Raw genomic sequence first — 25,231 nt, 5'->3', positions numbered from 1 at the left:
CCGGCCATTTTCCAAATCCAGCCATCAGCTTTTTCTTCACCAGATTCTCAGTCATGCTCTTGTTTTTTAAACGCCTTTAAACAGTTTCTCCTGGTCTATTTTAAAGTCTATTGCATTATTTAAAGAAGAGCAGGGGCGTTCTCCTTGTGTCTTGGCTTTGGTCACAAACAGTTTACGTCATCTTTGATCAGGTTGTTGGTTGTGGCATCTTTTGAACAATTGGCTGCTGCATTTTCCTACATTAAAACTGTGACTGCAATTCAAAATTCAAAAGTATTTAATTTGCTGCGAAGTACCTTGAGACCTGGGGTTGTGCAGTGCACCATATAAATGCAAGTTTGTTAAGTCGATTTCTGGTGTTGGGTGATCGCTGTTAATTTCTCACTGCCATTTGTTTCTTTACTGTAGGTTCTGAGGGAAAACTGACGGCTGTTTCTCAGAAGATAAGTGTGCTATCAGGTTGGTGATATAAATATTTCAACTTAGACCGAAAGGACCAGCGACCTGCTCATACAATCTTTACTTATTGTGGAATAAATGGAGATGTATTATGGAGGTGTTGTTTCCTGAATTAGACGGTTTGTGCTTGACTTTCTGTGAGTTTAGTGGAGACACACTACTCGCTGTCTATAGCTTAAGTTGTCAAACCAAACACATCAAGGTGCCTGGAACCATTGGTCCTGCAAGAGTTCCACACCACACCGATTGGTTGATCTGTTCAGTGAGCCTGGCGTGCTGACGGAAACTGCAGGGTAGACATGTCAATGGAAGTTTGATTCTCTTCGCAAGGCACCTGATAAGACTCCAAACCAGTGTCCGAATGGGAAGAGGTAACTCCTCACTGGATAAGTAGTTGGATGCTCACCAAAACGCTGACGCTTTAGCCTGTTGATTTGGGTTTATTATTTAGATTTATTTTTTATTTTAAATATTTCTTTATTCTCCACCTTTTTCACATTTTCTCCCAAATTTACGCCCACCAACAATTAACAACAATCAGTAATAAACAATAATCAGCAATAAATATGTCAATCCCCATATCAATAACAACGATCCCATCCTCCCACCAAACCCAAAACATTCGCCCACATGTTCATATAGACAACTGACAAAAAGGAATCAGGAATCACCCATAGCCACCATTAAAACCCATCGCCCCCTCCCCCCAACTAATGTTCAATGTTATCCAGTTCTTGAAAGTGCATAATGAATAATGCCCATGAATTGTAGAACCCCTCTATCCTTCCCCTCAATTCAAACTTAACCTTCTCAAGAGTCAAGAATTCCAACAGCCCCCCCCCCATCTCCCCCTGGCCACACCAGGGCACAGGGTGGAGAGGTTGCTCTCCAACCCATCAGAATCTGCCTTCGGGCGATCAATGAGGCGAAGGATACAACATCTGCTGCCGCACCCGTTTCCAACCCTGGCTGGTCCGACACCCCGAATATGGCCTTCCGAGGGCCCGGATCCAGTTTCACGTGCACCACTTGAGATATTACCCTTAAAACCTCCTTCCCGTAATCCTCAAGCTTTGGACGGGACCAAAACATATGAATGTGATTTGCCCCCCCCCCCCCCCCCCTTCAACGTTCACACACATCTTCTACTCCTTCAAAGAATCGGCTCATCGTCGCCCTTGTGAAGTGTGCTCTGTATACCACCTTCAGCTGTATCGGCCCCAACCTCGCGCACGAGGTGGAGGCATTCCACTCTCCGGTGCACCTCACACTAGAACCCCTCCTCCATATCCTCTCCCAACTCTACCTCCCACTTCACTTTGATCCCTTCCAGTGGTGCCTTCTCCTCCTCCAAAATAGCTCCGTAGACCGCTGACACTACCCCGTTCTCCAGTCCCCCTGTCGTCAGCACCTCCTCCAGCAACGTGGAGGCCGGCTCCACCGGGAAGTTCTGTATCTCCTTTTTGGCAAAATCTCGAACCTGCATATATCAAAACATTTCCCCCTGCTTCAGCCCATACTTCGCTTCCAGCTCCTTCAGCCCTGCAAACCGACCCCTGAGAAACAAATCTTTTAATGTCTTAATCCCCTTCTCCTCCCATTTCCGAAAATTTCCATCCCACCTCCCTGGCTCAAATCTGTGGTTTCCCCGAATCGGATTTCCCTTGACCCTGCCCCCAACCTGAAGTGTTGGCGAAACTGCCTCCAAATTCTCAATGAAGCTATTATTACCGGACTCCCGGAGTACTTCCCCGGGGCTATCGGGAGCGGCGCTGTTGCTAATGCTTTCAATCCCGACACCCTGCACAAACTCTCCTCCATTCTGACCCACTGGGAATCAACCCCTCTTACCCAGCTCCGCACCTTCTCCACATTCGCCACCCTGTAGTAATACATCAGGTTCGGAAGTGAGTCCCTGTCATACGGAATGGCAGCCCCCCCCACCCCCCCCCCGGCCGAGACACCACAAAATACTCACTCTAGATTCAGCTTGTACCCCGAGTAAGACCCAAACACTCAAAGCCGCCCCAATATCCCCCTTATCGACACACTCGGTTCTGACACGTATAACAGCAAGTCATCGGCATATAAGGACACCCTATGCTCTAACCCCCCCCACCCGCACTGTTCATTTCCATTCCCCCAAACTCCTTAATGCGATGGTCAACGTCTCAATCACGAGTGCAAACAGCAGAGGGGACGTAGGACATCCCTGCCTAGTCCCACGGTGGAGAGAAAAGTATCTCGAGCTGATATTGTTTGTGCGGACACTCTCCCTCGGCTCCTTTATATAGTAGCTTTACCCAATTTGCAAATCTTGGTCCAATCCCAAACCGCTCCAGCACTGCCATCAAGTACCCCCATTCTACCCAGTCTAACGCCTTCTCAGCGTCCAATGCCACAACCACCTCTGTTTCCTTCCCCTCTACCGGTGCCATAACGACGTTCAATACCCTTCTAATGTTTGAAAAGAGCTGCCTCCCTTTCACAAACCCTGTCTGATCTTCACCTATCACCTTCGGGAGGCACTCCTCCAGCCTACCCGCCAGTACCTTTGCCAACACTTTTGCGTCCACATTCAGAAGTGATATGGGCCTGTACGACCCACACTCCGTTGGATCCTTATTTTTTTTTAGCAACAGGGAAATTGATGCCTGCCCCCAAGGTTTGTGGCAACACCCCCTTCCCTATTGCCTCTTCAAACATCCCCACCATCGGGGGTGCCGGCTGTTTAGCACCGGGCTAAATCGCTGGCTTTGAAAGCAGACCCAGGCTGGCCAACAGCACGGTTCAATTCCCGTATCAGCCTCCCCGAACAGGCGCCGAAATGTGGCGACTAGGGGCTTTTCACAGTAACTTCATTTGAAGCCTACTTGTGACAATAAGCAATTTTCATTCATTTCATTTAATTTATCCTTGAGTTTTTTATTATATTCCTCCGGCCCTGCCGCCTTCCCCGATTGCATCCTCCCAATCGCATCCTTTATCTCCTGCTCCACTATCGCTCCTTCTGATGTAGCCCTGTCCCCCTCCCCTAACCTCGGGTACTCCAACCCATCTAGAAATTCCTGCATCTCACGGTCTCCCCCGGGCTCTGACCTGTACAACCTCTCATAAAATTCCTCAAAAACCTTGTTAATCTGGATTTGTTTATTGTCACGTGTACCGAGGTACAGTGAAAAATATTGTTCTGCATAGCCGTTCCATACATGAAAAAAAAATGGGACAAACATGTAAATGTATAGGCACAGGCATCGGGTGAGGCATATGGAGTCACGTGTACCGAGGTACAGTGAACAGTACTGTTCTGTGTACAATCCAGACAGATCATGCATACATGAAAAACGGGGTATACAATAGTTACAGAATATAAATACATGGGCACACATCAGGTGAAGCATATGGAGTGTAGTACTACTCAGTAGAGAAGTAGCGAACTGCAACAAGTACCTGCACACATTTGGCGGCGCAGGGCTTTCATAAGCTTCAGAGCTACTAATCCGTGCCTGTGTTCGCTTGAGTTGGGTACATAGAATATATCCCTGCAGGGGTATGAATGCACTCTATATTGAGTTGGTGGTTCTTTAAATGTCATGATGGGTCTCTGACGCAAATACTCAACTGATGAAAAGAAAATCTACAAGAAAATTCAGTCGCTGGATTAAGTAATGCATTCTGCTCATTCATTTATATTGTTAGGATTCAGCTCTGTAAGTCAAAAGGGACAATCATGAGAGAGTACACTTTTTAAAAAAAATAAACTTTCCAATAGGTTAGTGAGTTAGGCATTTTATTTTGCCTGATCTCCTTCCCCTGACATTTCAATTAATCTTTTAGCCTCTGATCTCTGTTCCAGCACTAATTGTTATTGTCTTTTTGTTCCAGTCACCCAAGGGAAATATCAGTGTACGCTTGTATGTTCCTTCCCCCACTTTCTTGTATCCCCTCCCTTCCCTGATTTGAAATCAAGCTCGTGTTGGTAACACCTTCATTAGAGTTTTCAGATTGTAATCTCGTAGTTGTTGCCATTTTAGGATCCCGGATGGGAACCCAACTATTTTCAATTTATAAAACTGTACGGCAAGTTGAGTGCACCACAAGAGTGATGACAATGACCAATAGATATATTTCATGTTAAAACAAACTTTAATTTAAACACAATTAATCACATTAACAACAAAGTACCTTTACAGTTAACAGTTCTTAAATCAAACAAGGAACTCTAACCTGCTTCCTAAATCTGGCACTGAATATTCCAATTAAACAAACCAATATAGTTCAAATACCACTTTAAGTTAACAACCAACTTACTTTTCTCTGTGCAGAGATCTTGGAAAGAACCTTCAGAAATGAACTGATATCAGATCAGGCCCCAATAATTAGCAATTTGTAAAATTGAGAGGAAAGGTGCAGTGGTTAGCACTGTTGCCTCACGGCGCCGAGAACCCGGGTTCGATCCTGCCGAGTCACTATCCATGTGGGGTTTGCATATTCTCCCCTTGTTTCCGTGGGTCTCACCCCCACAACACACAACGGATGTGCAGGTAGGTGGATTTGCCACGCTAAATTGCTCCTTAATTGGAAAAAAATTAATTCGATACTCTAAATTTATTTTTAAAAACTAAGGAAAGGATGCTTCGCCCAGGGGTGATTTCACTGACAAATGGGAATATTTAATTTTTCTTCTTTTTTTGGCTAAATTTAGAGTACCTAAAATTGTTTTTTTTTCCCAATTAAGGGGCAATTTAGCATGGCCAATCCACCTAACCTGCACATCTTTAGGTTGTGAGGTGGAACCCACGCAGACACAGGAAGAATGTGCAAACTCCACATGGGCAGTGACCCAGGGCCTGGGTTCAAACACGGATCCTCAGCGCCATAGTCCCAGTGCCCCCCTCAAATAGGGATATTTTGGGTTATATCAAACTTTATTTTTAACACAGTATTTCCCACATCGACATCACAGAAATAGCTCTACAATTCACAGTTAAAACATTCTTAAAAATAAAAGGAAAACTTTAACTTATGCCCTACACCTTCACTATAACTATTCCAACCAAGCAACCCCACTACAGTTCAAATGACACTTATAAATAATGTAAACAAATTTACTTGCAGCCCTCTGTTTAGACTCTTTGGAGAGGCACCCTTTCAGGAGCAGATCCAGTACACATCTGTCTTGTCAGACCCTTCTCAACGTAACAGCATTTGGAAAAACTGTAAACTACAGACAGATCTGGCTCCCCCCCATTAATTACATCATCTGTCTCCCATTAAGGTGCCCTTGACCTGCTTAGCTGGGGCCAAATATGATTCCTCAAATTATCTATACAACAGGGAATCCCCTGCAATCCAAACAATGTTCCATTAGCCATCACTCTGTAAACAAGTAAATGGTTAAAATTAATAATAACCTCACACTTTACATCACCTAAATTACAGCTCAAGTAGACACACTGTTTGTATTTTAAATCAGGGTTTTTAATAACATTACTGCCACAAATATGAAATATATCACAATTTCTGTATTCATCACAATTTATTCCAAATTCTTTCACAAGTTAGTTCAAGTCCAACTTAACTCTCCAAGCTGTGCTTTCCGTAGATATCAAGCAGGCTCTGGTATGGGCGCTGTGGTACGTTCCTTCAAATCTCAGTCTGCTGACTGTTAATTATGAAATCCTGACAAAGTTGTCAGTAACCTGAGTTCTCAGTTTAGTTTCAAGACGTTATTCTTTTAAAAGCTTGTAAAAGTTCTGCATAAAATGTTTGCATTTGAACGTGTTGCATAATTGTCACGCATATCAGCACTCATTGGTTGCTTGCAGAAGATTTCATTAATGTTTCTGGACACTGCTTGATCCGGAGAGCTCAAACAATGTATGTTCCTCTCTCAGCTTTGATTTCTTCACCCTTTCTGCAAGGACAGGGTTACCCAACATGTCTACATCCGTGGTGGTGTTATGAAAGAGTTAAGTTCCCCTGTACTTGAGTTAGAATTGGTGTTTTTATTGTTTAATCAATTTCACTTAATTTTAAATCGACTGCACCATGTAAATAAAGGGATACTGATGGCACTGGGGGAGTTGATGGAGTGGTGATCAATGATCAGAATAAACCTGGATTTGATTGAGACAAGATTTGCCGTCTAGTTTTATTAGCAGAGTTACCGTTGGAACTTCAAAGGGGGCTCTTGAATCTCCAACAATTTTCAGAAGGAACACCCCTCCCTTGTAGTAGAGGTCTTGACATGTGGGGTGGTGAATGCAAACACAATGTTATGTGTAAAAGTGTGTGTTAGATATTGTATTATTCCATGAAATACTAGGGTGTCTAATTGTATTCATTAACAAGTCATTCCTGTGTATAGGAATTGGAAGCTGCAGTCACCATACCGTCAGTGGTCTGTCAAGTCAAACCCTCAGTGGTACAGTAACCGAACTATTCATCCCCTTCCTGCAACAAGAAGGTGAGTGACTCGAGTTCGCTATTCTGCTGTCAATTTGCCAAAAGACCGTTTCCTGATGAGATTAAGTGCATTTTTTAAAGCGCAAGAACAATTGAGGGTGAGAGCACATGTTAGCTTATCTTTCTCATATCCTAACAGATACATAGAAGATAGGAGCAGGAGGAGGCCTTTTAGCCCTTTAAGATTGCTCTGCCATTTATCACGATCATGGCTGATCACCAACTCGATGCTTTCTTCGATAACCTTTGATCCCATTCACCCCAAGTTCTATCTAGCCGCCTCTTGAATATATTCAATGTTTTAGCATCAACTACTTCCTGTGGTCGTGAATTCCACAGGCTCACCACTCTTTGGGTGAAGAAATGTCTCCTCATCTCTGTCCAAAATGGTTCACCTTGAATCCTCAGACTATGACCGCTGGTTCTGGACACACCACCTTCGGGAACCTTTTCCCTGCACCTGCCCTGTCTAATCCTGTTAGAATTTTATAAGTCTTAATTAAATCCCCCCTCATCCTTCTAAACTCCAGCGAGAACAATCCTAACCTAGTCGAACTCTTCTTATACGACAGTCCCACCATCCCTGGAATCAGCCTGGTAAACTTTGCTCCACTCCCTCGACAGAAAGAACATCGTTCCTCAGAAAAGGATACCAAACCTGCATACTATTCTTGGTGTGGCTTCACCAAGGCCCTGTATAATTGCAACAACACACCCCTGCTCCTAGACTCGAAACCTCTCTGCTGAAGGCCAACTTACCATAAGCCTTCTTTACTGCCTGCTGCACCTGCACCTTCAACGACTGGTGCACAAGGACACCCAGGTCCCGCTGCACACTCCCCTCTCCCAATTTACAAACGTTGAGGTAGCAATCTGCCTTCCCGTTTTTGCTTCCAAGGTGAATAACCTCAGACTTATCCAAATTATACTGCATCTGCCATTGATTTGCCCACTCGCCCAACATGTCCAGATCAACGGGATCTCTGTACCTTTGTCACAGTTCACCTTCCCACCCAACTTGGTATCATCTGCAAACTTTGAGACGTTACATTTTGTTCCCTCATCCAAATCATTAATATATATTCTGAATAGCTGGGGTCCCAGCATCGATCCCTTATGGCACCCCACTAGTTACTGCCTGCCAATTTGAAAAGGACCCATTAATTCCTACTCTTTGTTTCCTCTCTGCCAACCAGTTTTCTATCCACCTCAATATACTTCCCCCAATCCACTGCGCTTTAATCTTGCACTATAATCTCTTATGCGGGACTTTGTCATATGCCTTCTGAAAGTCCAAATATACCACATAGACTGGTTCCCCCTTGTCAAATGTACATCTTCAAAGAATTCCAACAGATTTGTCAAGCATGATTTCCCCTCCATAAATCCATGCTGACTCTGACTGATCCTGCCACTCCTTTCTCAATATTCTGCTATAAAGTCCTTGATAATGGATTCAAGAATTTTCTCCACTACTGATGTTAGGCTTACTGGTCTACAATTCCATGTTTTCTCTCTACCTCCTTTTTTGAATATCGGAGTGATGTTAGCTACGCTTCAATCTGCAAGGACAGTTCCAGAGTCTATAGAATCCCAGAATATGACTAACAATGCATCCACAATTTCCAGAGCCACCTCCTTAAGCATTCTGGGATGCAGATTATTAGGCCCTGGGGATTTATCTGCCTACAATCCCATCAATTTCCCAGCACCATTTCTCTACTAATATTGATCTCCCTCGATTCTTCCCTCTCACTAAATCTTTCATTCTCCAACATTTCTGGTATCTGACTTGTGTCCTCTTTTGTGAAGACAGAACCAAAGTATGTATTCCATTGCTCAGCCATTTCTTTGTCCCTTATTAATACATCCCCCTGTTTCTGTCTGCAGGAGGCCTACATTTGTCTCTGCCAATCTCTTTCCCTTCACATATCTATCGAAACTCTAGTGTCAGCCTTTATGTAACCTGCAAGCTTACTTTCGTACTATATTTTCACCTTTTTAATCAATCCCATAGTCCTTTGCTGAATTCTAAACTGCTTCTAATATTCAAACCTATTATTTTTTGGATTCGACTTCCCGCAGCGGAGGGGAGCAGTCGCGTGTAGAACAGCTCCCGGGGGGGGGGGGGGGGGGGGGGGGGGGAGAAGAGGAGACGACACACATGGTTGCGTCCCGTTCCCCCCCACAAAGAACGTGCGCCTGGTTGCGCGAGCCTGGCCGACTGTACTGTGCCCCCGCACGGCGGGAGAGAAAGAAGAGGAGCGACCCGGAATCCGAGGCGGAGCGGGGCCGGAGACTCGGGAACGAAGCGAGCGGCAGGAGAAGCACAAGGGGAGAGCCCCCCCCCCGGGGGAAGGAGAGGAGGCCGCAAGGGACCGGAGCGGTAAGCTGTGGCCCGGGGGGAGGAAAGGTACGCGGGAAGAGCCGGGGGCCGGAGACCAGGAAGCGACCGGAGAGAGTCGCCCCGAATGGAGACGGCACAGCGGAGCGCGCGCCTGCGAGCCGGCCCGACCGACCGAGCGGGCAGGCGGCAACGGGGCACGGGACAACAAGCGTGGGGCAACCCCCTCCCCCGGCAGCAACCACCCGAGGCAGGCAGCGGTGAAACAAACAGGTACTCCCGGCCTGACCAGAAAATTGCCTTTCTCTCTCTCTGGTTCCAGGGTGAGTGAGGAGGAGAAAAAAGAAAATGAGCTCCCTCTTTCTGGGGGGGGGGGGAAGGAAAAAAACTAAAAAGAAAGACTGAGAAAAAGAAAACTGTTAAAGGGACAGAACACTCCTCTCTTACACGCTTCTTAAAGAAAACCAAACTTACCTGAAAAGGAAAAAAAAAGGAAGGGGAAAAAATGCCAGAAGGGAGCCAAAGCTGAGGGAGAATGAGCACCAGAAGCAAATGGGGCAATGGGCGAGCCCACTCAGACGAGCTAATTGTCGTATGAAGCGGCGGAATGGAAGCCTCGCCGCAACTAAAAGAACTGGGCAGACAGAAGCTTTTTTTCCCCTGGGCCAGAGGGGAACTGGAAGGCAGTCTTTGCCGAGGCGCTGAGGGAACACCAGCAAGAAAACAAGGCAGGGACCAAAGCAGACATAGAGGCCGCAGTACAGGCAGCAATAGCCAAGGTCCTGGCGGAGGTGCAGCTTGCCCTGGGCAGAGCAGAGAAGAAACTGGAAGCCTAAAAGGCGGCCATTAAGGAGCTGGAGAGGGCTGTGACTAACATGATCAAGCGAATTACCGCCCTGGAGAAGGAGGTGGCGAGACTGGGCACAACATAGCGGAGCGTGAAAGGCAGGGTGGATGACCAGGAAAACCGCTCAAGAAGACAAAATGTCAGGATAGTGGGCCTACCAGAGGGGATCGAGGGTAGAAACCCCACAGCCTACGTGGCCGAGATGCTGGGCAACTTGGTGAGGAGGGAAACTTTCCCCAACCCACCAGAAATGGACAGAGTGCACCAGTTGCTGCGCCCGAAACCCAGGGCGGGGGAACACCCGAGGGCAGTTATAGCCAAACTGCACCGGTACAAAGACAGGGAAACAATTCTGCGCTGGGCCAGGCAAAACAGAACCTGCAGATGGGAAGGAACCCTAATTTTTTTTTTTTTTTTTAAAGAGTGTACGAGGACATTGGGGCAGACCTCGCCAGGAGACGGGCTGAATTCAATAGAGCAAAAGCAGCCCTTCACAGGAACAATGTGCGCTTTGGTATGCTGTACCCAGCGAAACTCTGGGTCACATACCAAGAAAGAGAGTATTTCTTTACAGCCCCTGCCGACGCAAACAAATTTATCAAAGAACATAGGCTGGAAAACCAACAGCGAGGGTAGAAACATTGGGCCCCTGGTAAGGGGCAACAACACGCCGACGGGGGGGGGGGTGAGGAAATGCCAGGCCCCCCCACCCCTACCCCAACATGGCAAGCGCACCCTGAAAAAATAGCAAACCGCTACCCAACGAACCGACATAGGTGGGAAACCAGGCCCCAGCACAAGAGTATGAGAGTAGCGGAGAAGGGTGAGCAAATGGGGGGAGCGCAGGGTAGGGCAGGGGAAGAGTGGGTGAAAAAACGCAGAGGCTGGGCAGGGGAGAAGCGAGATAGTAACTCCCTAGAGGGGGGTTGCCGCAATAGCAAGAAAGCTAGCACCGTGGACATACAAAAAACCAGGGCCACAGCGCGCCCCCCACGGAGGGGACGGCGCCAGGCAGAGGGCGGGTGGGACCACTCAATAGAGGCGGGAGGGTAAACGGGGACAGGAGTAGGGAAAAGAGGAACAAAGGAGAGATATACAAGAGAGGGGGAGAAAGGGGAGGGATTGGGGGGGGCACGGTGGGGTGGATGGGTGGAACACAGGAATGGAGGGACAAACAAGGCGAGAAAAGGAACAGCATTGGGCTGCAGAGTGCCGCAACCAAGGGCTCGGAACAAGGAATCGTTGCAAACATCCACCCAGTACAGCCTCTGGACGTAGGGCAACCCCAAAGTGAAGGGGGCTACCTGCATGGCGGCCGCACAGCGGGCATTCATGGTGGGGGCGCACTGGACAGAGGGAAGCCCCGGAGCGCAGGGGCCCGACCGCATGGAGAGAGCAGTGACAGTGACCATCCGGGGCGGCCCCCTAACAAGGGGGAACCCCGGAGGGCAGGGGCCCATCACCAGCTGAATATGGTTAATCCCACAGGAGCTTTCAGAAGACTCTGTGCTCTCTGCCGACCCTTCAGATCCCCCTCCAGCTTTTTGCCGCTCTGAGCACAATTGCTAATGGCTCGATCGCTGGGCGAACAGCAGCGGGGACAGTGGGCATCCTTGTCTGGTGCCCCTGTGCAGCTGGAAGTATCGGGAGTTGGTGTTGTTTGGCCGTACGCTTGCCATGGGAGCGTTGTATAGGAGTTTTACCCAGGAGGTGAATCCTATTCCAAGCCTGAACTGCTCCAGTACCTCTGAGGTATTCCCATTCGTCTCTGGATAGTCACCTGGAACGTAAGGGGACTCAACGGCCCAGTCAAAAGATCCAGAGTCCTCAACCACCTAAGAAACATGAAGGCAGACATAATCTTCCTTCAAGAGATGCACCTGAGAGAGCAGGACCGACTGCGGGTAAGAAAGGGCTGGGTGGGACAGACCTACCGTTCCTGTTACGGGACGAGGGTGGCAATACTGGTCAGCAAATGGACGATATTTAGGGCGACCAAGACGGTTCCGAACCCAGGGGGATGGTACGTCATGGTTAGCAGGACCCTGGATGGGGCACCGGTAGTACTAGTTAACGTGTACGCGCCTAACTGGGACAACACGAGCTTCATCAAGAAGACCATGGCAGAAATTCCTGACATAGTGATGCACCGGCTAATCATGGGTGGGGGACTTCAACTGTGTACAGGATCCAAAGACAAACAGATCAAACCCCAAAACGGGGAAAATCTCAAGCATGGCAAGGGAACTTGATCACTTTATGGAACAGATGGGAGTGATGGACCCCTGGAGGTTCACCCACCCAGGGGAGAAGGAGTTCTATCCCCGGAAGCACCATTTTCCCCACCACAAAGGAGTCAATTATGGTGTATACATTGTGTACCCCTTCTCCCCAGTACACAACGTATACACCATTATTGACTACTTTGTGGTTGGGAAAACGGTTCTTCCGGAGATAGGCAAAGTGGAATACTCCGCAATTGTGATATCAGACCACGCTCCACACTACATGGACGTGAGGCTGGAAGCGGGCAGGACCCAACACCCCACATGGAGGTTGGACATTGCCCTACTAACTGACAAGGCCTTCAACGAAAATATATTGCAGGCTATAGCAGAATACACGGAGAACAATCAGAACGCAGAGGTCTCACCCTCCACGTTCTGGGAAGCGCTGAAGGCCGAACTAAGAGGGGAAATCATCGCTTTCAAAGCGCTAAGTGAGAGGGAGGAAAGGGTGGCCAGGCAGCCGCTGGTCGACTCCATACTGGAGGTAGACCGTAAATACTCCGAGACCCTGACCGTAAAGCCTCTGCCGGAGAGGAACTTTGATCTGCTCTCCACCAGGAAAGCAGTGCTTCAACTCCGCCAAGCACATGGGACCCTATACGACCATGGAGACAAAGCCAGCCGCCTGCGGCACACCAGCTGAGAAAGCAGGCAGCCACCAGAGAAATTGCACAAATTAGGGATACTAGAGGCGCATTACAAACAGAGCCAGAAAAGATCAACAAGGCATTCAGGACCTTTTACCAAGTTCTGTCCACGAGCCCCCAATGGGGGAGGCCGGGATGAAACGGTTCCTTGAGGGCAGAAAACGGGGCCTGGAAGCGCCACTAGCACTGGGAGAGATCATGGACAGCGTAAGCTCCATGCAGGCGGGGAAGGCACCGGGACCGGACGGATTCCAGGCGGACTTCTACAAAAAATTTGTGACAGCGCTGACCCCGCACTTGCGGGAGATGTTCACAGACTCGCTGGCCAGGGGCACACTGCCACCCACGCTAGCACAGGCCTCAATCTCGCTGATATCTAAGAAAGATAAAGACCCAACGGAATGTGGGTCATCTCACTGCTGAACACAGATGCCAAAATACTGACCAAGATTCTAGCCAAAAGGATAGGAGACTGCGTGCCAGAGGTGGTCGCAGAAGACCAGGTGGGCTTTGTCAAAGGTAGACAGCTTGCCCCCAACATCAGGCGCCTGCTGAACGTGGTAATGACTCCCTCCATGGAGAGAATACCAGAGGTGATCGCCTACCTCGATGCAGAAAAGGCCTTCGACAGAGTTGAATGGAAATACCTCATAGAGGTACTGGAGTGGTTTGGGCTTGGAACAGGATTCACCTCCTGGGTAAAACTCCTATACAACGCACCCATGGCGAGCGTACGGACAAACAATACCAACTCCCGATACTTCCAGCTGCACAGGGGCACCAGACAAGGATGCCCACTGTCCCCGCTGCTGTTCGCCCTAGCGATCGAGCCACTAGCAATTGCGCTCAGAGCGGCAAAAAGCTGGAGGAGAATCTGAAGGGGCGGCAGAGAGCACAGAGTCTCACTCTATGCAGATGACCAGCATGGACGGAATCATCGTGCTCCAGAAAGAGTTTGGCTCCTTCTCGGGCTACAAACTCAACATGAGCAAAAGCGAGATCTTCCCGGTACACCCACAAGTAAGGGGGGGCAGCACTAACGGGACTGCCATTTAAACAAGCCCGACTCAAATTCCGCTACCTCGGGATCCAAATAGACCACGACTGGAAAGGGATCCATAAATGGAACCTCACCAGTCTGACGGAGGAAGTAAAAAAGGACCTGCAGAGATGGAACACACTCCCACTCTCCCTCGCGGGGAGGAGTCCAGACGATCAAAATGAACGTACTGCCCAGGTTCCTCTTCCTGTTTAGATCCATTCCGATCTACATCCCCAAGGCCTTTTTCCAAGCAGTAGACAAACTAATCATGGCGTTCGTATGGAGGGGTGGGAAGAATGCTGGGATCACAAAGAAGGTCTTACAAAAAACAAAATCAAGGGGGGGGCTAGCCCTTCCAAACCTACAATTCTACCACTGGATGACGACGGCCGAGCGAATAAGGGGATGGATCAAGGAGCCAGAAGCCGAGTGGGTGCGCGCGGAAGAGGCCTCCTGCATGGGGACTGCCCTCGGGGCCCTTGCCATGACGGCACTCCCATCCCCACCCAAAAACCACTCCAGCAACCCGGTGGTGATAGCCACCCTCCAATCCTGGAACCAACTACGGCAGCAATTTGGCCTGACCAAAATGTCGGACAAAGCTCCCATCTGTAACAACCATAGGTTCACACCAGCACTAACTGACGCCACCTTCAAAAGGTGGAGTCAGGACGAGGGGACACTGACAGTCAGGGACCTATACACGGACGGCAGGATCGCAACACTGGACGAACTGACAGAGAAATTCCAGCTGGCCAGGGGGAACGAGCTAAGGTACCTGCAGCTCAGAAACTTCCTACGAAAGGAGAGAAGGACTTACCCACAAGCGCCACGACAGACATTACTGGAAGAGTTACTGGACGCAAGCATATTAGAGAGAGGAAACTGTAGCATCATGTCCGACCGACTGGTAGAAGGGGCCAACACCGTACTGGACGCAACAAGAAGGAAATGGGAGGAGGACCTTGGGATCGAGATAGGGTGGGGACTCTGGAGCGAAGCACTGCATAGGGTCAACTCCACCTCCACCGGCGCGAGGCTCAGCCTGACGCAACTAAAAGTGGTACATGGAGCCGACTTAACGAGGACCCCTATGATTAGGTTCTTTCCGGAGGTGGAGGATAGATGTGAATGGTGCCAAGGAGGCCCGGCCAACCACGCCCACATGTTCTGGTCCTGCCCCAGACTTGTGGAGTACTGGACTGCCTTCTTTGAGGCAATGTCCAAAGTGGTGGGGGTGCGGGTGGAGCCATGCCCGAAAGTGGCGATCTTCGGGGTTTCAGACCAGCCAGATCTATTTCTGGGGAGGAGGGCAGACGCCCTTGCCCTGGCCGCCCTGATCGTCCGACGTAGAATCCGGTTCGGCTGGCGGTCAGCAGCACCACCCAGAGCTACAGACTGGCTGTCCGACCTCTCGGAGAAAATTAAATTCACCGTCCGAGGGTCAGCCGGCGGCTTCCACGGAACGTGGGAGCCATTCACCCGATTGTTCCAGGACTTGTTTGTGGCCAACAAACAAGCAGAAGAATAGCCAGGGGAAAGCAGCCAAAGCATGAGAGGGGGAGATAGACCCGGGGGGGTGGGGGGAAATGGGGGGGTTTGGGTTTGTTTTTTCCTTTATTGGGTATGTGTATTTGTTCTCATGTTAATTATCTTTGTTAATTTATTGCTTCTGAATTTGGGAATGAGGGAAGAGACGGGGAACAATAGAGGAGAGCCAGGGAGGTGGCGGGTGGGGAGGTAGGGAAACGTTAACCAATCTGAATAGGAATAGAGAAAAAGGAGAATACAGGCAGAGGACGGGAGGGCCGGCTGAAGTGGCAGCGTGCACGAGAAGACAACGGCGGCAAAATCCGACCGGGAGAAGCAAGGGGCATCACCGGCACAAGACGCACTCGAGGAATGCCCTCGCCGGCACAAACAGATGCCTACTTACATATATATAGATGTATCATATCCTGTGTACATAACGGCAAAATATACTCTGCAAAAATCCAATAAAAACATTTATTTAAAAAAAAAACTATTATTTTTCTTGGCCAATCTGTGTGCTTCTTCCTTGGATCAGATACTATTTCTAATTTCCTTTGTAAGCCATGGATTGGCCGCCTTACCCATTTTGCTTTTGTGCCAGACAGGAATGAACAGCTGATGCAGTTCCCCCATGCATTCCTTGAATGTTTGCCATTGCCTATCCACTATCATCCCTTTAAGTAACTCTCCCCAATCTATCAAGGCCAACTCATGGCCCATATCTTCATATATCTTCATGATAAATCACTTGCCCACTGCACCACAATACCCCCTTAATTAATTTAGAATTTAAAAATTCTAGGGGCTGGTTTAGCACACTGGGCTAAATCGCTAGCTTTTAAAGCAGACCCAGGCAGGCCAGCAGCACGGTTCAATTCCCGTACCAGCCTCCCCGAGCAGGTGCCAGAATGTGGCACTTGGGGCTTTTCAGAGTAATGTAATTGAAGCCTACTTGTGACAATAAGCGATTTTCATTTAATTTCATTTCAAAAACGGATCGAAAATGCAGCTCTAACTCTTGAGTGACTGACATATGTCAACATAAGTATGATTTCAAACTGAAAGAAAGGCTTTGGGCTGATGTCAGGAACCTCCTGTGTGTTTAAAATGGCTCTACGTAGGGTAGTGAAGTCAAATGTTTTTGAGTAATTTAGGGAATTGTTGGGTAGATTTTGCAACCATTGTCGATTTCCTACATGCCTTTGCGAGTCTAATCTAAATATGATTCTGTGATCTTCCTGCAGTTCATGAAGGTACATTGCTTCATGCCATCTCTGTTCTTGCACTGTGGTGTTGCAAATTCACCACTGAGGTTCCCAAGAGACTAGTCGAATGGTTCAAGAAGGCATTCACCTTGAAAACTTCAACATCTGCCATCAGGCATGCTTACCTGCAGTGTATGCTCGTCTCATTCCGTGGTGAGTACAGGTTTAAAAAGAAATTGTCATTTTGTTTGTAATACTTGATGTCTCCTGATAATGGCTCTGCACTAATGGGTTCACCAGTCCAGCCTGAAATGATTAGGAGCACAATGATTGCAGTGTCTGTATTGTCTATTACGTTGCCCCTAGCTGTAGAACTTCCCTACTTTCACATCAACCATTAAGGAGGATACTGTAAACTTGCTCCCATTTGCCTGAACCAAAACCTGCAGCTCTGGACAAAGATCTGAGCTCAGAAACGCGAGGCTGAGATACTCCAAGAAGCTGGGTGGGGATTTGGGGGTGAATAATCTAGCTATGGTCTGATCTTCTGGGCAAGAATTTTAGCTTCCTAAACTCCACCTGACTATTAATTCAGGCACCACTTGTGCACGTAACTGCAATGATAATTCTTAAAACTGTTACCCATGTGGGATGATATACAGGTATTAACATATCACTCATGCAGGTGAAAGGCCCTTGCACACCGGGATAAGCGCTTCAGGAATTTCAGTAACCCTTCAGGCAAAACTCAAAGTTATAGAACATAGAACAGTACAGCACAGAACAGGCCCTTCGGCCCTCGATGTTGTGCCGAGCAATGATCACCCTACTGAAACCCACGTATCCACCCTATACCCGTAACCCAACAACCCCCCCCCCAACCCCAACCTTACTTTTTAGGACACTACGGGCAATTTAGCATGGCCAATCCACCTAACCCGCACATCTTTGGACTGTGGGAGGAAACCGGAGCACCCGGAGGAAACCCACGCACACACGGGGAGGACGTACAGACTCCGCACAGACAGTGACCCAGCCGGGAATCGAACCTGGGACCCTGGACCTGTGAAGCATTTATGCTAACCACGATGCTACCGTGCTGCCCTTTTAAAATTTAAGACCTAAGTTTGAAGTACATCACTGAGCAGTCATTAATGACTAGCTATCAATCTCCTACTATAGAACTTCTTTTTAAAAATCATTCTCTGGTTAAGGCTAGCATTTATTTTCCATCCCTAGTAGCAGAAATAAATTTTTTCTTTGCAGTTTGATTGCATTTGTTTAGCAGCTTTCCTGACTGCCAGATGCTCCAAAGGGCCATACAGCCAATGAAGCACTTCAGAAGTGTAGTCAATGCTGTGGTGTAGCAAATGTGGCAAACCGTTTGTGTACATCCAACACCTACAAACAGCAATGTGGTGAATGACTGGATTTCTTTGTGATGTTGATTAGGAATAAATATTGGTCAGGACCCGTGGGATAACTTGCTTCTTCAAAATGGTGCCATGGGACCTTTCACATCCACAGGTGGAACCCCAGTTTAATGTCTTATGCAAAATGTGGCACCACCAACAAGCAGTAGGGCACTCCCTCAGTCGGTACTGCACTTGATTTTTGTGCTCGAATCCCAGAGTGGGACTTGAATTCACAACCTTGTGACTCAAGTGAGAATGCTGTCAACTGAACTGCAGCAATAACTCTCACCCCTTGATAGGAAAGTAATGAGTCAACCACATTGGTGTTTTTAAAAATTCATTTGCGAAATGTGGGCATCGCTCATTAGGCCAGCACTTATTGCCCATCACTAATTGCCCTTCAGAAGGTGGTGGTATTTTGCCCCAGCTACAGTGAAGTGCCTTGAAGGGGAATCTCCAGGTGGTGGGGTTCCCAGGTATCTACTGCTCTTGTTTTTCTAGATGGTAGTGGTCATTGGTTTGGAAGGTGCTGTCTAAGGAACCTTAGTGAGTTACTACAGTGCATCTTGTAGATGGTTCACACAGCTGCCTCTGTTTGTCGGTAACGGAGGATTTGCATGTGGGTGTTGCATACAGGCCAGACTAGGTAAGAATGGCAGGTTTCCTTCCCAGTTACATCTTTATGATGAGCCTGACAGCTTCGAGGTAATTTTTACTTTTTATTTCCAGATTTATTTTGTAAACTGTTTTAAAGTTCCTAAACTCCCATGGTGTGATTTAAATTTGTATTGTGAGTTACTTGTTCAAAGCTCTGTGTTGCCTATCTAGAAAATACCATTATGTTATTATAGCTCTGAATTAAGACTGAAAAAGAACATCAGAGTTACAGGGCAATTTGTTTCTATAACAATGTGACAGAAGGAAACATCACAAATTGTGCAGGCCCCTACCTCAAGCTGGCCTTATTCAGCATTTTATAAAACAGTTTTGGAATAATCTCTCACATGGTGCTATTCATATAGTAGGGAGATAGTTATTCATTAGTTACTTCCTTAACCTTTTTTACTTGACTTTAGTTGTAGCATTATTGCACATACTTGTATTTCTAGCGTGTGATGTGGCATGGAATCCTTAGGACGGCAGTAATTTTTATCTGTTAGTACAGACACAGGAGGCTTGGAGGATGTTGGCGGTGGTTGTGGGTGCTGTGGTGGGGGAAGGAGGAATCAATAGACTTTTGAAGGTACCAGATTCTTCGTGACTTACACATTGGGGTAAATGCCTTTTCCTTTGTGCAGAGCAGTTCTAAACTTCATTCAAAAGTTGAGGAAGTCACAAAGGTTTATGTGATTTAATAATATTGATAATCACAATGTATTTATTTCCATGTGCCTTCTGTTGACTTGGATAGTTTTGTAAACGTTCGCTTTTTCACTGACTCTTGCACTGTTCTTTTTAAAAGAAGAAAAAATTTGTAACAATCTCATTCATGGTTGAGTGATGCTTTTCCACCCACTCAGGTGACACTTTACTTCAAGCATTCGAACTATTGCCGCTGTTGCTGCAGACTGTTGAAAAGGTGGCCTCACAGAGTACCCAGATTCCTATTGTAACAGAAGGTGTTGCAGCTGCTGTTCTGATCTGTCGACTATCTTTGCTGGACACAACAGTTGGTAAGAGGCTGTCTACTCTTTGGTATCTCGTAAATTGAATTTAAGATTCCAGTTCTACTTCTGCACTGTTGGTTTACTGGGGATGCAATTGATCAAAGAAAGAACTTGTATTTATATATTGCCTTTTAAAATCTCCGGAAGATCCCAAAATGCATTGCAGTCGATCGAGTATTTTTGAAGTGTAGTCAATGTTTTAATGTTGGGGTACACAGCAAGGTAAAGATGCATGGTGTTAGGGGTAAAATAGTAGCATGGATAGAGGATTGGTTAATTAATAGAAAACAAAGAGTGAGGATTAATGGTTGTTTCTCTGGTTGGCACTCAGTAGCTAGTGATGTTCCTCAGGGATCAGTGTTGGGCCCATAATTGTTCACAATTTACATAAATGATTTGGAGTTGGGGACCAAGTACAATGTGTCCAAGTTTGCTGAGGGGGTTGGATTACGAGGAGAGGTTGAGTAGACTGGGACTGTACTCGTTGGAATTTAGAAGGATGAGGGGGGATCTTATAGAAACATATAAAATTATGAAGGGAATAGATAGGATAGATGCGGGCAGGTTGTTTCCACTGGTGGCTGAAAGCAGAACTAGGGAACATAGCCTCAAAATAAGTGGAAGTAGATTTAGGACTGAGCTTAGGAGGAACTTCTTCACCCAAAGGGTTGTGAATCTATGGAATTCCCTGCCCAGTGAAGCAGTTGAGGCTCCTTCATTAAATGTTTTCAAGATAAAGATAGTTTTTTGGAGAATAAAGGAATAAAGGGTTATGGTGTTCGGTCGGGAAAGTGGAGCTGAGTCCACAAAAGATCAGCCATGATCTCATTGAATGGCGGAGCAGACTCGAAGGGCCAGATGGCCTACTCCTGCTCCTAGTTCTTATGTACCAGAAAGAGAATTAACAAAATATGTTCTGTGTGCTGGTGGTTAAATAATAAATGCTGCCCAGGATGCTGGGGAAATTCCTGGACTTCTCTTCAAATGGTGCCATGGAACTTTTATGTCTGTCTGCAAGGCGGCCACTCAGTCCTTCATTAAACTTGTCAGCCTAGATTTTGAGCTTGGGTTACTGGACTAGGCTTGAATTTTGTTTTGTTCGCTCCTGGGATTTAGGCACTGTTGGCTAGGTCAGGAGCCTGAGGGCATTTAAGAGTCCACCACATTGCTGTGGATCTGGAGTCACATGTAGCGCAGCAAGGACAGCAGATTTCCAAGACATTGATGAAACAGATAGGTTTTCATGACAATGCACAATAGTTTCAGGGTCACCATTAGACTTTTAATTCCAGATTTGTATTGAATTCAGATTTTACCATCTGCTGTGGTGGGATTTGAACCCAGGTCCTCAGAGCGTTACCCCAGGACTGGATTACTAGTCCAGTGACAGTACTACACCACTGCCTCCCTTTGAATACAGCACCTTCTGATTTAGAAGCAAGAGTGTCACTGATGGAATTGTCCTGTATAAAGTTGGGGCTACGAGACCCTCATTTTGTACATCATAAAAGCTGTCGTCAGTCTCTGCAGATATGCAGGCCTTCATTGGGGTCATTGATTAAAACAAAATAGGAGATAACTTTGCATACTTGTGATTGGCACTTTCTAGAGCCCACAGTTACATACCTTGATATTGCTGAACTTGACGTGCCTTAACTGTGTTGAGTGTCAACTTTGTCTATTTAGAAGAACCTGGGACTGGAATCCACTGATGTAACTACTTATGTTTGACTTTTCATGCAATAATTGTACTTCTAACATCACTCCAGGTGATTTTTTTTTTTACATTTTGGAAACCAACATCCACTTTGGTTTCAGTAACATACTTCAGCGCACTTAGTGGTCACAGAATGAAAGATCAGGTAAAGAGAGGAGGTTAGCTGTGACTGCACAACCCTAACATTATTGTGAAATAGAAGGGGATTTATTTCTCCCTCTTACTTTAACCCCCCCATCCCCCTTTTTTACCAGAATGTTGGATATCTTCAATTCAGCACTTAGTTTGTCAGGACAATGTAGTTCAAGACTATTATAAGAAGACACAGCACGGTCACACATTGGTTAGCCCTGTTGCTTCACAGCGCCAGGGTCCCAGGTTCAATTCCCGGCTTGGGTCACTGTGCGGAGTTTGCGCGTTCTCCCCTTGTCTGCGTGGGTTTCCTCCGGGTGCTCCGGTTTCCTCCCACAAGTCCCGAAAGACGTGTTGTTAGGTGAATTGGACATTCTGAATTCTCCCTCTGTGTACCCGCACAGGTGCTGGAATGTGGCGTCTAGGGGCTTTTCACAGTAACTTCACTGCTTGTGTCAATAAAGATTATTAGGGAATTAAAGTTTGAAGTCATTGATTTTATATTGGTTCCACTTTATTTTCAGAGTCCAAACTGACAGCTTTCTGGCCATTGCTCTTAGATGAAAAGAAACAATTCTTTACCTCAGAAAAATTCCTCTCTCTCGCTTCTGAAGATGGTGAGTGCTTGTAAATTATGATGACCATTGTTAGTTGCTTCCCACCTTGCTGTTTGTTTGCTTTTTCCTAACAGTATTAAAAGTTTGTTGCTTGTGCCAATTGAATGTTGAGCCGTTATCAGATGCAGCTCTGCCTCAGTATTCGCTGTGATGCTATAATGTAACCAACATGTACTTGAGTGAGCTGAGAGGCTGAAGCTGTCCCCATCCCTCTACAGCCAGCAAAGTGGCTCTCCCCGAACCACAAAGATAGATCGCACAGTTAAAAGACTAGCTGCATAAACTATAGTTTAATCAAGGTGGCTTTGCAAAAGCAGGAGTATATTTTCAGTTATAAAGGGGCTGTACTTGTTTTTCTGTTTCATTGCAATTGCATGAAACCAGCAACAACACCTTGCATTTGTGGTGTAGCAAATCATGCCAAGATGCTTCACAGGAGGAGAGAGTTAGCTCCTTAGAGGTGTTGCAGAGGACTGCAAAGTACCAGGATGAAATAGATTGTATGCCAGCGTAAAAACCTATAGAATTGGAGTGCGGTCTGATACTAGTACGCCTTGGGGAGAGAGTAATGGAATATTAAGCAGGTTCTAGGGGACTGGTGAGCTTTGAGTAAGAATTGGAAGGCGTTGGTGAGTTTCTTCAGGAGTCGAAGCTGACAAATATAGTAGCCTGCATTTAGAATGTCCACTGGTCTAACGTAAAATAAGTAAAATTTATTCTAATAGGCATGCTATAAGAGTCGCACTCGTGTAGCAGTACCTCAATTAAAGACAGCCAGCAAGGAGTTGGAGAAAGATGTTCCTGTCTGACTTGCTGCCTCGACTTTTTGATCATCAGACGAAGTAGACAACACAACTCTCTGACTTTAGACTTTCAAATTTCCATTTGAATTTCTAATTAAGTGAAAAGCTACGATGAATGTCGGGTGGACATGGGACTAATTAATAAATCGGCTAAACATGATGACTGAGTGGTGATGAGAGATATAATAACAAAATTAGAGCAGGTATCATGTGGGACTCACCATGGGCATTTCTTTAGGCTTTATAATGACCTGTGTTGTGAAACTAGTTGTAAAATGATTGCTGATCTCCCAATCACTGAGAGCAGGCGAGACGAAGGATGCAAAATAGATTTACAGAAGAACCTATGCAGTTGTGAGATGCAGTTCATGTGGAATCTAACACTGATGTAAAGTATTCTTGATAGTTTGAAAATACGTGGATGCAAGTGCACATGATTGAATGAACATAGGGGCACTTAGAAAGGCATCTGGCAGTCATGGTAGATAGGCATGTGACAAGCCCATTTGAAAAGATAGTGGAGTGTTGGATGTATGGCCAGAGAAGTGGAATCTAAGGCTACAGATATTCTTGCTAAATCTTTACAATGCTTTTATATGGTTGTGCTTAAAAAGACTGCTGAGTTTTTGATTAAGTCAAAAAATACTTGCAATGAAAAGGAGAGAAAAAAGAGGAAGAAGGCTGATTCTAAGAATATGAGGATGAGCTATAAAAAGAGATTTCAATTTTAAACTTTGTAGCCTTTGATTTTCCAACATGGATGTTGAAGAAAGAATACCTCAAAAAGCATGAGATGAACTTTATTTAATGGTGTAAGTTGGTGTAAATGGCGGAGCTGGTTTAGCTCAGTAGGCTAGGCAGCTGGTTTGTGGTGCAGACCAAGGCCAGCTGCGCGGGTTCAATTCCCGTACCAGCTGAAAATTCTGAATCCTCCGTGTACCCAAACAGGCGCCAGAATATGGCGACTAGAGGCTTTTCACAGTAACTTCATTGCAGTGTAACAATGCAGTGCCGCCGACTTGTGACAATAAAGATTATGTATTTATTTTTATTATTTTAAGTAACATAGCAATTTATATTATCCCGTAGGCCCCCAAGTACAAATTAAAATTCATGAGTTGTAAATTTAGAATCGCTTTATTCAGTGATGAATATTTAGATGACTTCTAAACAGGGTAAAAGAAGCCAGATGAGTTGATAAATGTGCCAGAGGTGAGACTTTTGGTGATTTGGAATAAATTATTTGGCAGCACGGTGACACAGTGCCAGAGAACTGGGTTTGATTCTGACCTCGGGTGACTGCCTGTGTGGAGTTTGCACGATTTCCCTGTGTCTGCGTGGGTTTCCACCGGGTGCTTCGGTTTCCTTCCACTGTTCAAAGATGTACAGGTTAGGTGGGCTGGCCATGCTGAATTGCCCCTACGTGGGATTGTACGGATAGGGTGGGGGATGGAACCTGTGTAGGATGCTCTTTCTGAGGGTCGATGCAGACTCAATGGGCCAAATGGCCTCCTTCTACACTGTAGGGATTTTCTGAAATGGGTTTTCTCATCTCTTGGCTTTGTGTCTGTAAAATTTGGTGAGGGGAGCGGGAGAAAAAAATATTAGCACCTGTATAGCTGATTCTACTTTTTTTCTGTATTATTTTTCTTTGCTCCGCAGCTCTTTGCACAGTATTGCAGCTCACTGAACGACTGCTTTTGGACCTTCCAGAAATCAAGGGCCAGTATGTATTAGTTTTACTTTCACATGTTGCATTTTTCTGTGATCACCAAAAGGACCAGCTGCATGTTCGTAGCAGGATAGTTAATGAGCCTTTCTATTCAGATGGTCAGAACTTCGAGACTTTTTTTGAGCCAAATGTTAGGGGTGTTCCGACTTGAATAGAATGGCAAAAGAAATCTTATCCCCTTCAGTGGACTCTGAAGCTACTTCAAGTGTCTCATGGCGGGGGTGGACTTAAGCCCTTGCAGTGATCTGTTGACGACCCCAAAAGATACATTTTCAATCTTCATAGTACTGAATTGTTTTGTAACTCCACTTTAAT

At 46.5% G+C, this 25,231-nt stretch overlaps 1 protein-coding gene across 1 annotated transcript in view; it reads left to right on the top strand.

Moving 5' to 3' along the window:
• The window catches only part of gcn1 (GCN1 activator of EIF2AK4), a 175,491-nt gene that overhangs the window by 47,336 nt on the left and 102,924 nt on the right, over window positions 1–25,231 (top strand). Inside the window, exons 12-17 of the mRNA XM_038793220.1 lie at window positions 409–459; window positions 6,830–6,928; window positions 16,873–17,046; window positions 19,769–19,921; window positions 22,289–22,381; window positions 24,847–24,910. Of these exons, the coding sequence (XP_038649148.1) occupies window positions 409–459; window positions 6,830–6,928; window positions 16,873–17,046; window positions 19,769–19,921; window positions 22,289–22,381; window positions 24,847–24,910 (634 nt within the window). The remainder of the gene's footprint in view (window positions 1–408; window positions 460–6,829; window positions 6,929–16,872; window positions 17,047–19,768; window positions 19,922–22,288; window positions 22,382–24,846; window positions 24,911–25,231) is intronic.

This window comes from Scyliorhinus canicula, chromosome 1, assembly GCF_902713615.1.
Source record: "Scyliorhinus canicula chromosome 1, sScyCan1.1, whole genome shotgun sequence".
Classification (NCBI taxonomy): domain Eukaryota; kingdom Metazoa; phylum Chordata; class Chondrichthyes; order Carcharhiniformes; family Scyliorhinidae; genus Scyliorhinus; species Scyliorhinus canicula.
The sequence above is the reverse complement of the archived record's forward strand: the minus strand, read 5'-3'. Positions and strand labels throughout refer to the sequence as shown.